At 39.8% G+C, this 14,994-nt stretch overlaps 1 protein-coding gene across 1 annotated transcript in view; it reads left to right on the plus strand.

Annotated features, from left to right (window-relative positions):
• The window catches only part of VPS41 (VPS41 subunit of HOPS complex), a 141,964-nt gene that overhangs the window by 46,872 nt on the left and 80,098 nt on the right, over positions 1 to 14,994 (plus strand). Inside the window, exon 5 of the mRNA XM_080918301.1 lies at positions 10,725 to 10,799. Within this exon, the coding sequence (XP_080774427.1) occupies positions 10,725 to 10,799 (75 nt within the window). The remainder of the gene's footprint in view (positions 1 to 10,724; positions 10,800 to 14,994) is intronic.

Here is a 14,994-nt window from a genome sequence, read left to right on the forward strand (position 1 = left end):
ACATAGGATATTTTCAACTTCTCTCATATTTGTTATTTATGCTAATTTGGCATCTATAACCCTTTCCCTATTTTTCATAATGAAGAAGCACATATAGTAAATGTCATTAAGTAATTTTCTCCCAAACAATATTTAGTGGGTTCATGCTTTCATAACCTTTTGTTGGAGGGAGACCTGGTGTGCTGATAAATATGTCTGTCTGTCAGCAGGACCACAATTAACAAAAGGCTCCAATGGCTTTTTATTCTTTTGTTCAGCAGAGTTTCTAAGTATAAAATGTGACTGTCATTACTGAGGGAAGAGAAAGTGGTCAGAAGGGTATTTGTTACAACACAGCCAACCAGTTACAGTGGTCAGGAAGAGCACTGCATAGCACTGCATAGAGACCTTTTCTTCTGCAGGATGTGTCCTCAGGCGTGCGCTCCTGGGCTAGTGAAGTCTGCAGAGACTTTACCTTCCTGCAGGTTGTATCACCGGTAAAAACAAGCAGTAAAGTGAGCTTTTCCCAACTAGGAAAGTAGGGATATTTGCTTGCACACGTGGAATACAAGTGTGAGCTCCTCACCAGCTATGACTAAGGGGATGTGAGCTTCCCTGGTAACCATGAGGATGTTGGGTGCTTTGTGTGTCTCTGAGAGCAGGAGAATGAAGCCCTGTCTTCTTTTGCTATTCATTCCACTCTGGCTGTGGGGATGCAGCATTTGCGAAGGAATCAATTATCCATTTGTTAGTCAAAGGAGCCTTACAAATTATACATTAGCAGATTGATTTCTTAGGTTCACTGTTGGGACGGATAGCTTAAGGTGGGATGATGAGGAGTATCTGGGGACACGGTTGCCACTAAGAACACCATTAAAAGCAGCTTTGGAAATGACCAAGGATTTATTCCTAATTGAAGAATGGGCATAATCCATACTAAGCGTATTCATTTCAAGTATTTTATGTTAGGTAATTGATCGTCCCATGAGGTGTACTTGTTGGTAATTTTGCCTTTTCTTTAAGAACTTGGCACCACATGTAGTGGACTTAGACTTAAGGTTTGTGCAGACCCTTGCCCCCCTCCTGTTTACTTGGACTTCTTTTTTTATTCCATTAAGGAAACATTTTTGTATGTTCTATAGTGTCAGCTTGACATTATTGATTTTTGAACAAACTCACTTATATTGTCCAGAATTCCAAATGTGTCTCCATTAGGAGTAAAACTGTAGCTAATGGAAATTTCGCACAGCTGAGTCCACTTTCCTCTGGCGTGTTTTCCTTTGGTCCCTCTGCTTTTTCTATGTCTGTTTCAGCGTCCTGTCCTTTGGAAACATGTATCCAAAATAAGTCTTTAGATATGACTTTTTCCTTTTCTCTGCTCTTGACTAAAAGGGATAAAACTATCTGCCTCAGAAGAAATAGAGGGTCTTGTGCTGCCGGGGCCTTGCCAGCCTTTGGTTTTCCTTCTGCAGCTGTGGAAGTGGCACACAAATGCCAGCCCTTTGCTGCTGTGTGAGAGGGATGAGGACGGGTGTGGTGCTGGGTGCAGGCATCTATAGTTGCTGCTGCTCTCCTCCGCCTCATTGTTTCTTACAGGTTACAGGATTCTTGTGCAGCCGGTGACAGTACTGGTGGTCACCAACAGTAACTGCAGTAGTTCCTTCCCTGGTGATACTGGTGAAAACTAATGATGATTTACTGCCTGTTGTTTTGATTAGCTTTCTATTTAGTGGGAGTTCAAAGATGTTTACCTTTGTGTAAGAACTTACTAAACACTTTTAGAAAACTTGCAAAACATAGGTGAAACTTAGTAATACTCTTGTGTATGTAGGTGTGTGCATGCATGTTTATGTGCATGTCTGCATATGTGTAGGTGCACACACACTTGGAGGCCTTGGTTGACATAATTGTTCCTTGATCTCTACCTTATTCATTCAGGAAGGGTCTCTCAGTTGAACCTATAGCTCATTGATAAACTTAGCTTGGCTAGCTAGCTTGCTGGAGAATCGTGTCTGCTTTCTTGAGCACTGGGAATTACAGGTAGGCTGCGGGGCCTTCACAGCATTTATGTGGATTCTGGGATCTTAACAATCACTTTATCTGCTGTGGCATCTCTCCAGGACCTTACTCTTGATGATATCTTTAAAAAGAAAAAAAGAAAAGAAACAGATATATTTAGTGCTGCTATTTGGGAATTTCTGTCTCTAATTATATAAATAGTATACACATATTTGAAAATATGGTAAGACTTGTAAATACTAATAAATATTTACCTAAAGAGAGTCAGACACTGAGATTTATGAGCATGTTTCTCCAGACTTACATATCTGCTCATCACTAATTTAGTCAGCAGATAAGGGCATACACACAGTGTGGATGTTTATTAGTGTGTACAATGGTTAGTGTTAATTACCAACTTGACAAAACTGAGACTCATCTGGGGCCTGCCTGTGGGACATCTTGATTGTGCTGATTAAACTGAGAAGACCTGTCCACCATGGGTAGTTGGGTAGTACCATTCTCTGCTGGGATCTTGGACTTTGAAAGGGGCAAAGTGCTTCTGACTGGGCATAGTGTGACCAGCTGCCTGAGTCCTGCTGTTTTGCCTTCTCCACCATGAGGTACTGTACCTTGAGTTGTGAGATAAAATAAGCCCTTTATTCCTTAAGAGATCACTTTTGTCAATGTATTTTATCCCAGCAATAGGAAAACAAACAACAGCAAACACTAAGACACACTGAAGAGGCCCATTTCAAAAATCAGCCAAAGGTCAGAAGCCACAGCCTGGGGCAGCTGCAGCTGCAGAACTTGCCCTGAGTTGTATGTGATACACTCCTGCTATAGATGTGAGCTGAGCAGGACGTACAGTGGAGTCCGAGCTGTCAGCCTCCATTACATCTCATTCTTACTGGGTGTGTCATTCGCCCATTTTCAAGTGAGAATGTCCCTGCTCTGTCACCCCCTAGCATCTATGACATACATGGCTTCCCAGAAGCCAGGACACATGTCAGACTTATCTTGTAGGAAGCCAGATACCTTAATGCATGATACTTCAACGTATTTATTTTGTTTTTATCATTTATAATAACTTAGATTGCTTGCTTCTGGAAATTTAAATAACTTCCATTTCTCGGTCTCCTGAAAGAGAAAACTTGCCAGAGAAAGCACTTTTCTTGATTTAACTGGGAAGATATATTTTAAATAATTCTAATTTATATTCTAAAATGTCTTTTAGAAAGGTTTTCAAATATGGATTGTGATTTTTATGTTTCTTCAACCAACTAGGTGCTTAAAGACTCATTGCTGCTCCCATATGTAAACACTCATTGTTTTAGTCCTTAGGTGTGAACTTGTTTTTTAGTCAATTTGATAGTTCACAACCTCATAACCTTTCATTTGCAGTATTTCCCTGGTGAGCTGACTGTTTGCTTTTCATTTTGATGAATCAAAATTTAATGTTTCTTCAAAAATCATTCTAAGAAAACTTCAGATGCAACAAGCTCCAAGCCTTTTCTGTCTGCCTGATGAGGGTAAATATCAGTCTCCAGTACAGCCTTTTGAACTATTTTGAAAGTTTTGATATCATAGTGAGTAGATAATTCTACATTCTTCCTTGTGGAGTTTGAGATTGTGGTTTTTACCGGCAGATTTACTAGCTTTTCTCTCCCAACTTTGTTTTAAGTAACCCAAGAACTATCAAATAGCTGACTTCTTACTTTAGTTTATATATTAAATAAACCTTACTTTCTAAATGAGCCAGTATTTTGCCATGCGATCTTTTCATAGAAACATAGTTCAGGTATCACAAAGGCAGTCACTGAGAAGTTGGAGTAGGCAGCACACGACTGGGAATAAATGAGAAAAGAAGGTGAGTGATGTCATGCAAGATGAAACTTAGGGAGAAGAGCTGCAGCACCTGACTGGGAGGGAGAGGCCGGGGTGGACTGTGACATGATTTGTCTTGAAGAAGCAAGGGCTAGAGCTGCAGTTCTGTGGCGTGCTTGCCCAGTGTACACAAGGCCCTGTCTATGTTCAGTGTCAGCAGCCCCTCCTTCCAGAATCTCTCAGGGTTAAGTAATTTGTATCAAGATTATGTGGACAGAAATGTGGCATAAAGGCCAGGCTCAAATTCAGCATGAGGACAGAAGAAACAACAGCGTAGCTTAAGGCTGAGAAACTAATAAAGGTGTGGCATTTTGATTGCATTTAAAAGTTAATGGAAGCTTTAACTGCTAACCCCCCTGAAACACCAAATTATAGGGAATATAAAATAAGTATAAATTTATTTTAACTTCAAGTAGAAATGTACAAAACTATGCTTGTATTGTGAAAATTTCAAAACATTTTAAATTGCTAATGGCTGGATAAACAGTGAGTATTTATGGATAGTAGTTAAATAATATAAATGTCATGGTTAAATATATACATACTCTGAGGCTTTCCTGAGCCTTTTCTGAAAACCATGACAAGTACATACCAGAAGCAGCTTATTAGAGGTCTGTATTTATATTTATAGAGATCTAATTAATGTTCATATCGGCTCACAGTGCAGAGTGTACAGTCTTTGCTTCAGGGAAGCGTGGGGAAGGGAGATGCTGAGGCAGTTGTGTGGAGCCAATCAGAAGCAGGGTCGGGGCTCATCATCCTCAGTCTACCTCCCTGGCACTTTACCTGTAGGTCTTATATCCATGGCCTCCTCAGAACAGTGCCACTAGCTGCGGAGCCAATGCTGAAACAGGTGAGCCTACAGGGGACATTTCACAGTCAAACTCCAGCCCTAAAATAGAGACTATGAACTATTTATAACTGTGGTATTGAGGGTCACAAAGAAAGTTGTGGAACTACAGAGAGCACATTGTGTAACAAAGTGGTATCACACCAGGGTTCATGATCAGGTGAGTCTTCGGTTGTTCTTTCCTTTCCACGGCCAACCGATTATCTAAGGCAGTGCTTCTTAACCTTTAATACCCTCACTTGTGGCGACCCCTAACCATAATATTATTTCTCTTGCTACATACATAGTAACTATGATTTTGTTATTGTTACAAATCATAAAGTAAATACCTCTGTTTTCCAATGGTCCTAGGTGACTCCTCCCAAAAAGGGTTGTGACCCATAAGTTGAGAATTGTTGGTCTAAACATTAAATTGGGAATTTCAGAAGAACATCAGAAAATGTAAATTGTGCACCGATCCGAGCATGATGACATCTTGTTATGTCACCTAGAGGATGAGGGAACCCTTACCATATGTTGTATTTTATATACCCACCCCTCAGAAAAGTAACATCTTTTCCCTGTTATTCTAGATAGAGCTCAGTATTGTCGGCATTTTCAGGCACCTCTGGGCATTTAAAATGTATTGTATGCAGATAAGGGACCTCTGCAACATGTTGCCTTCCTCAGATTTGAAGCAAAATAAAATGTGACCTTATTTAAAAAAAGAAAATAATTATTAGATAGTTATATATTTTGGTTTATGTTTTAGAAAATGTTAATTAGAAAATACTTCATTGTATAACTAATGAATGAGTAATTATTGAGCAATGCAGTAATATGTCAGGAAATTAGAGTGAAAATTAGTAAGAAATTAGTACAGCAAATGTTGGGAGCATTGTTACTAAACTGTTCCAGTTCAGTCCAGCTTGGTGGGCTGCTGAATTGATGTGGCCACCTACTGGGACCACAAAGGCAGCAGCGGCATGGGGAAGGCTGCCTCTTCCTGGTTGAGGATGCACAAATGCTTCATCCCTAGAGCCCTTGTCAGCTGACAGGCCACTCAGCCCATGAAGAGGGGGCTTTAGGACTCTGGTAATGCCTTGAGCTTTCCCACCCTTGAATGTTTCATTGGCATCTTCACTGGGGACGCGTTTCAGAGGAGAAGGCAGCACAGTTAGAGTACGGCTGCTGCAGAGAACCACTGAGAGTATCTGCTGTGGCTCACCAAAGGAAATGTAGCCAGATACTCACATAGGAGCATACTATGTGCATGTTTTCATTTTTGCAGATAAATGTTTGTGTGCCGAAAATGTAATTGAGTGATATTGCACATTTCTCATGCTCAAAGAAGCAGTTTTGTTTTTGAAAATGTAGATGATTCAAGTACAGCTAGAACATTTGAGTAATCTTACAATCATAATGGCAAACATAAGCACAAAAGAAAAGGCAAAGACCAAAAGTGATCATCCCAGTCATCATAAAACACTTTTTACATTGTAGATAGACAAAGTGAATGCTGATCTTTTGAAATGTAACTTTTTACAATATGGAGAATATTGTATGTAGATGCATTTGGTGATGGCATGAAGAAAACCCTTACTTTTCTTCTATTTAAAAGTTACCCATAAAAACAAAAGCATGGGAATGGTGTAATAAAACAGTCACAAAGTAAACATGCTACTGGGCCATGGGAGTAGTGTATCGGCAGTTCTCAGAACTGTCTCCTTTTCATTACTCTACAGGAGTAAAGTTTGGGATCTGTGCTTTCTTTCATGATCCTCTTAAGACAAATTTCCTTGTTTTTACATATTTTATAAATGAGGATAGATTGTGTAAAGAAACGATGCTGATTTTCTATCAAGGCTTTTCTTTGTTTATTGGATATCTTATGTATTTACATTCCAAATGTTATCTCCTTTACCTGTTTGCCCTGTGGAACTTCCTATGCCATCCCTCCTCCCCATCATTCTATGAGTGTGCCCCTCCCCCACCCACCAGACACCTCACCACCCTGACATTCCCCTATACTGGGGCATTGAGCCTTCACAGAACCAAGGGCATGTCTTTCTATTGATGCCAGACAATGTCATTCTCTGTTACATATGCAGCTGGAGCCATGGGTCCCTCTATGTGCACTCTTTGGTTGGTAGTTTAGTCCCTGTGAGCTCTGGGGATCTGGTTGGTTGAATATTGTTGTTCTTCCTATGGGGTTGTGAACCCTTTCAGCCCCTTCAGTTCTTTCTCTAAATCCTCCTTTAGGGTCCCATTGCTCAGTCCGCTGGTTGGCTGTGAGCATCTGCCTCTGTATTTGTCAGGTTCTGGCAGAGCCTCTCAGGAGACAGGCTCCTGTCAGCAAGCACTTCTTGGGATCAACAATATTGTCTGGGTTTGGTATCTGTATATGGGATGGATCCCCAGGTGGGGCAGTCTCTGGGTGGCCTTCCCTTCAGTCTCTGCTCCATACTTTGTGCCCATATTTTAGATTAAGAATTTGGAGATTGGTGGGTAATCCCATCTCACAACCTGGGGCCTTTGCTAACCTCTGGATATGATCTCTACAGGTTCTCCCTCTCCTTTGTTGGGCATTTCAACTAATCTCATCCCTGTTGGCTCCTGGGAGACTCTTGATTTCCTAGCATCTGGGACTTACTGATGGCTAACCCCAGATCCCCATCCCCCATTGCTATACAACTCTGTTCAAATTCCTGATCCTCTGTATATTATCCTGTCTCCTCCCATACCTGGTCCTGTCCCCCTTCGGCCCCTCCCCTTCCTTTCTTCCTCCCAAGTCTCTCCCACCCTCTACCTCTCCTGAGTATTTTGTTTCCCCTTCTAAGAAAGTCTGAAGCATCCACATTTTGACCTCCTTGTTCTTAAACTTCATATGGTCTGTAAATTGTATCTTGGGTATTCTGAGCTTTTGGGCTAATATTCAATTATCAGTGAGTACATACCATCTGTGTTCTTTTGTGACTGTATTACCTCACTCAGGATAACATTTTCTAGTTCAATCCAGTTGCCTAAGAATTTCATGAATGAAGTCATTGTTCTTAATAGCTGAGTAGTACTCCATTGTGTAAATGTACCACATATTCTGTATCCATTCCTCTGTTGAAGAACATCTGGGTTCTTTATAGCTTCTGGCTATTATAAATAAGGCTGCTATGAACATAGTGAAGCACGTGTCCTTGTTATATGCTGGAACATCTTTTGGGTATATGCTCAGGAGTGATATAGCTGGGTCCTCAGTCAGTACTATGTCCAGTTTTCTAAGGAACCTCCAGACTGATTTCCAGTTTAGTTGTACCAGCTTGCAATCTCACCAACAATGTGAGTGTTTTTTCTCCACATCCTTGCCAGCATCTGCTTTTACCTGAGTTTTGGATCTTGGTCATTCTGACTGATGTGATGTGGAATCTCAGGCTTGTTTTGATTTGCATTTCCCTGATGACTAAGGATGTTTAACATTTCTTCATGTTCTTCTCGGCCATGTGAGAGTCCTCAGTTGAGAAATCTTTGTTTAGCTCTGTACCCCATTTTTAATAGGGTTATTTGGTTCTCTGGAGTCTAACTTCTTGAGTTCTTGTGTATATATTGCATATTAGTCCTCTATCAGATGTTGGATTGGTAAAGATCTTTTCCCAATCTGTTGGTTGCCATATTGACCATGTTCTTTACTTTACAGAAAGTTTGCAATTTTCTAGGACTCTAAAAGAAAATCCAGAAGCCTTTTCAGAGACATCAAACACAATTAAATAAAGGAAGGCTTCCCATGGAGAGGTGCTTCACATGGAGGCATGCATCATACAGAGACACACACTTCCCATGGAGAGGTGCTTCACATGGAGGCATGCATCATACAGAGACACACACTTCCTATGGAGAGATGATGTTTCATACAGTCACATGCATAATGTGGAGAGATACTTCATATGGAAAAAATGCACTATGTTCCTAGATTAGGAGAATCAGTAGCTCCGCTCATAAAGGATATACCTGCTAGTCATACTCCTTAGGACACTGAGGAGTTTTCTTCTGTGCTTTTCTTTAATGAATGAATGTTGACATTTCTTTAAATGCTTCTCAGCCATTCTAGATTCCTGCCAGTTAGACAAGCACCATTTATTGAAGATGGTTTCTTTTTTTCCATTGAATATTTTTGGCTTCAAAATATTCAAATTGTCAAAAATCAAGTGTGTGACTTTTCTTTTGAGTCTTCAATTTTATTCCATTAATCAACCTATCTGACTCCACCAATACCATGCAGGTTTTATCACTATTGCTCTGCACAGCTTGATGTCAGGGGTGATTCCCCCAGAAGTTCCAGAAGTTCTTTTATTGTCAAAGTCCTTAGTGATCAAGGAAATGCAAATCAAAATGACCCAGATTCTACCTTTCACAAATCAGGATGTCTAAGATAAAAACTCAGGTGACAGCATATGTTGGTAAGGGTGTAGAAAAAGTATGTCTTAGTTAGGTTAGGGTTTTACTGCTGTGAACAGATACCATGACCATGGCAACTCTCATAAGGATAACATTTAATTGGGGCTGGTCCAGGTTCAGAGGGTCAGTCCATTATTGTCAAGGCGAGAACATGGCAGCATCCAGGCAGGCATGGTGCAGGTAGAGCTGAGAGTTCTACATCTTCATCTGAAGGCTGCTAGTGAAAGATTGGCTTACAGGCAGCTAGGGTGAGGGTCTTAAAGCCCATGCCCTCAGTGACAAACCTACTCCAACAAGACCACACCTCCGAATAGTGCCACTTTCTGACCCATGCATATACAAACCCAGAGAGGAACACTTCTCCGTGCTAACTCTACTTGTTATAACAGTACTTGTCATCTTCAGCCCTCTGTCACTCACACGATACTGTGAGTCTGCTCTTCCTTCTGCTGTGGTCCTCCACTGTGGGCTTCAGTTTATTCTCTTGTGGGCTGGGTCACTTGTCCTCGCTGACCTTGACTAATGTGCCAGGAACTGTTAGAGCTAGCTGATTTTTCTCAGACAGTCTTTCAGAATGTTATATGGTGATGTAGGATCAGATGTGAAAGGTTCCTATAGGTTACTTAGGAACTTGTCCCAGAAATCAGTCAGTATGTAGCCTTTGTACAGTGTGTGGGTCTTGTTGTGTCCTGACCTTTCCTTAATGACTGTGAGACACTTTCCTGTTGAAGATTCTGAATTCGGTTTTGTGAAGGCAAATGGGGTGTTTTAAATTTGTGTGCTTTTGTTGTTTACTGCTGTGGATTCACTTCCTTTTTATAGTTTTTGCTGCTATGGAGTCCTGTTGAAGGTACATGGAAGCTGTAGGTTTTCAGGAACCGAAGGAAAAGCTATTATGTGATTCTGACAGTGGTCACTGAGTTTTGACTTTACTAGAAACCCCCTGTGTGAATATTTTAGCAATTAAATAACTGGTTATGTAGAAATTTGAAATGCACTTGTTATATTTAATCCTTAGAAAATACATCAAAAGTAAGATATTCTTAAGTTTGAAATTATTTAAAATTAGGGGTTACAGAGTTAATTACTGTGATATAGACTATAATTTTAAGTGAAATATTAACCATAAACCATAAATGAAATGTTGATCTGGTTATTCATTAGGGAACAAACAGATTGATGAAACAAACTAAAACAAGCAAAAACTGAATTTTCATGAAGAATTTCATGTTTGAATTCTTGTTGTGGTTCTTGTTTTAATAATTGTTGGCTGGAAAAGAAAATGTTAAGGGTATAAAGTAAATAAGCTAGATGAAAAGAAGTAGAAGGTTCGGAGAAGTAAAATTTTCCTTCTGCACATCTATGAAAGAAAGCATCGTGGCTTTCTGGGTTCATGCTGAACATAGAAACAATGCTGTGTTTAGTTTATGTTTTTGAAATGCTAACATTTTCATTTCAGAAAAAGTATACCTTTATTCATGAAGCTGATAATTCATGTCACATAAGTTTTACAAAGAGCAACGACACCTAATCATTGCTATGTTTTTCTAAAGTGGCACATGCCATTTTTATTTGTTTTTAATAGAGTCCTGTGAAGATAAACCAGATTAGCTTGGATGAAAGCGGAGAACATATGGGAGTGTGCTCGGAGGACGGCAAGGTATATGGGAAGTGGGAGGTGCTTGGGCAGTGATGCTGGGTTTTGCCCACACAAGTGACTGGATGTTCTCTGCTTACGGTACACCTGTGTGCAGAGAGCCTTGATTATTCTTTTTCAGTATTGGACTTGCTTTTGATTGCTCATAATTAAAATAAAATATATTTTGCCCAAATGTGCCTTAGGAAAAGTAATTACAAGAATGTCAATAATCTAACTAGTATTAAGCTGATTAACAGCTCTGGCAGGGTGACTTGTCCCCCTTAATCATTACTGCTGTGCCACTTTGACTTCAGTGACTAGTCTGCAGTTCCTCCAAGACAGTAGCTTAATGCTTTTCTGCCATAAATCCACAAAATTGGATTTTGTGGGCATGATTTCTGTGGGCTGGTGGTTTTCATTTTAACACACAAGTTATGAATGTTACTCTTGAATTATAGAATCTTTTGATAAGCAATCATAGTTTATCAGAAAAATAAAGTGTCTTACAATGGCCACATTAAATAAATGTAAAATCAATATATGTACAGTTTTCTAAAAACCTGGCACCTACTTCCTGAACCGAAGACATACATCATGTGTGCAGTGTATAGCTAACAACTATCAGTGCTTCTGCTCATGGTATGCTGTGACATTTAGTGGCTGTGATGATTGATTTTCCACTTGCAAGAATATCTTCTTTGTTTTTAAGTCAATGGAAGTCTTTTTTAATGTTGGCATGCAGTGGTAAAATCCTAATGCAGAATTCAAGCCACTTCTCTAAAATAACTTTTTAAGAAGAGAATGCATTAAAAATCATTAAATAAGTTTATGCATTTCTTAGTGAATAGAGATTTCTTAATCTAATTTTATACAGTTTAAGTTCTCTGAATTTAATGGCCCATTGCAGTGAGTAGATGAAAAGCAATATACTCAGTGCAAAAGAGGTTATACTCGTTTCTATTCATCAACAGTTAGATAGATACTAACACCCATTAATCTGTTAACAAGAGTGACACAAAAGCTTCAACTCACCCAAAAGTCTTATGAAACGCAATTAGGATGCTACTACTTTTTAAAAAGTACAAAAGTACTTTCAAAGTTCATAGTACCTTGTGAGATTCTGAGATGAACACATGTGGGTATGGTGTGTGTGTGTGTGTGTGTGTGTGTGTGTGTGTGTGTGTGTGTGTATGTTTGTGTCGGGGGGAGTTATTGGTTCCTGTGTAAGTTGAAAAAAATCATTTGTACTGTCAAGCATCTTTGTGCATTTATTTGTAAAGAAAGTTAATCTTAGTTTTCTTTACTTAAAAGCCAGTTTTTTATTTTTGCACTTATAGCAGATAACAGTTTCCTTAAACTAACTGGGCAGGTAAGAATATTCAGTTGTTTAATTAGAAACACTAGTTAGGGATTTCAGCACTTTGACTGTTCAAGAATTATTAGTGATGTGTCAAGGTCAAATCTTTTAACTCTTCCTCCTGCTGCACAATTAGATGGCCTGAGAGTTCCTATTGCCTTTTAGCAAACACTATGCCTTCCTGGTTTAGAAAAATCTGTATCTGTCTGGTTTCTGTAGTTCTATGATGTATTTTAAAGTGTTTTTTCCTGTCTTCTATTAGCATTAATAGAACTGTATAGAAATCTCCTGGTACCTGTATTTATGTAAATCAGTCCTGACCAGAAGCCAGTGTTGTGAACATTGAGAGGCTGTGTGAAATGTTGTATAAAGTAATTGCTTATCATAAGAACAGAAGGACCTGCTTCAGTGTCAACTTAGTTTTTGAGTGGCTGTTATGGTTTTTGCTTTGATTGTCTTATTAAGACTGGGATTCAGACAATTATATTTATTTCACTGCTAATCTTTGACTCTTGGGTTGGTTTTTAAAACCATCCTTCTGATGTTGAAGTTTACTCATGTATTCGGCCTGGGCTTGTGAGGCAGGGGTATACAAAGTGTTTTCGTAGGTAGCTTCATTTTGGAGGCATGAGTTTATAGACAACTTTCAGGATACAGTTTATTTTCTCATCAGTGACAAGTTCTGAGTGGGTATGTTTTTTTCTCAGATTTTAGAGATAATGCCCTCTTTATTCTGACACATTGTAGCATATCTGCTGTCAGCCTACTTTTGCTCTTTAAGAAACCTTTAAAAATAACTCTTGTCCTTCATAACCTTGAGTCTAATAATAACATAAGCAAAAATAATAAAGATGACCTTTTTAATTTGGTGCTGTGTTCCATCTAGTTCTTACCTGTGGTCATTAACTCCAACTGGAACATACTAACTCCCTTTGATCCACAGATTAAAGTATTGTTTTCATTTCAGGAAAGTTTACTTCAGTCATAATTTTGATTATTACTTCAGTTCTATTTGTTTTACCTCTTCAGAGAAATTCAATACTATGAGGCCAGAGGCAGTATTGGCTTAGACGCAGAGCATATCTGTGTTCCAGATGCCTGGGCTGCATCCCACTTGCTGCCTTCATGGTGGTGTATTTCCTGGTCTCCCTGGTATATTCTTTCCCTCAGATGGGTTGTGTGCACAAAGGGAAGCCCGTGAAGGAAACCTGTGAATCCTAGCTCTGAGGTCTATTAATTATCTTTATTTTCAAACTTTCTTTTCTACTCCATTGCAGTGGGAACTCTTCCCTGCTTCTGTTATTCTGCCTAAACTTTTCGTTAGGTAGCAGGATAAATAGATGATCACTATCTTAAAAAATGCAGAGCTTCTAAAAAAATTGGATGTATTGACTCTCTCCGGGCATTCCTGTTTCGCCATTGCAATGGTCTTGTGCTTCTGTTTCTCTGAGGAGGGCAAGCAACTTCTTCACTTGTTTAATTGGCTTTTCTTCCAACATTATTTTTCCCACTTGGGTGTAGATGTCTTTGCCATTTTGCATTATTAGTTTTTCTTTCTGTCTAAGGCAGTATGGTCTAGGGATTCTGTTTTCAGTCACACTGCTGTGTTTTTATATGTTTTTAAGTGAGCTTGTTTTCTCCTGTCTGAGCCTCAATTTGTCTCCTCCTTTGTAAATTAGGGTAGTCCTCTCTAACCCTGACTACTATGAGGACTCAGTTCCAGCCACTTGGGATAGTCTGGTAGAGAAGACCCAGTCACCACCACATTGCCCTGCTGTGGCTTCAGGGATGTGTTTCCTCTTGTTGAAGTTTTCAAGCAGCCTTTGGGTTTTTCTTTGGCTTCTGTGCTATTAAGACATGTTTAAATGCATTGTTTTTTCTCCTGTTGAGTCTTTGCAATGGTGTTCTACAAATATTAAGACATCAAGTATATTTGTTTGTTTGGTTGGTTGGTTTTGGCTTTTTGTTTTTGTTTTGTAATTTATCCTAGCTAAAACCATGTTAGCAAGTAGATCAGTGCCTGGAAGACCCTTGAAGAGCCAGACTTGATATTTTTGAAGTTGTAGTTTTGAAGTTTCAGTGATAAACTGTGACCAGAACTAACTTGGAAAGGAAAGCATTTGTTTGGCTGTGTCTGAGTCCATCATTGAGGGAACTCAGATCAGGAGCCTTGATGTAAGAACTGAAGCAGAGACTGGAGAACGCTGCTTAGTGGCTTTCTTCGCAGCTTGCTCCTCACTGTTTTCCCAGGTCCACCTGCCCAGGGCGAGTACTGTCTACAGTGTGCTAGACCCTCCCATATCAATGATCAGTCGCCCAGATTCCCCACAGACATGCCCACAAGCCAACTGATGGAGCTGCTCCTCCATTGAGGTTCTCTTTCTAGGTGACTCCTGTGACTATATCTAGCTTGCCCTTGCAGAGAAATAGGTTCAATGCTGTGATGGTTTGCATATGCTTGGCCAGGGAGTAGCACTGTTGGGAGGGGTGGCCTTGTTGGTGTGGGTTTTAATATTCTTGTCCTAGCTGCCTGGAAGCCAGTATTCTGCTAACAGCCTTCAAATGAAGATGTAGAACTCTCATCCCCCCCTGTACCATGCCTGCCTGGATGCTGCCATGTTGCTGCCTTGATGATAATGGACTCAACCTCTGAACCTGTTAGCCAGCCCCAGTTAAATGTTGTCCTTTATAAGACTTATCTTGGTCATGGTGTCTGTTCACAGCAGTAAAACTCTAACTAAGACAGAAGTTGGTACCAAGGACTGGGGTATTGCTGTGATAGGCCTGACCATGCTTTTGTTTGGAAGAACGTGGATCTGGGGACTCTGGATTTGGAAAGCTGTGGCATGCTCTAAATGG

Source organism: Micromys minutus (genome assembly GCF_963924665.1).
Source record: "Micromys minutus genome assembly, chromosome: 6".
NCBI lineage: Eukaryota > Metazoa > Chordata > Mammalia > Rodentia > Muridae > Micromys > Micromys minutus.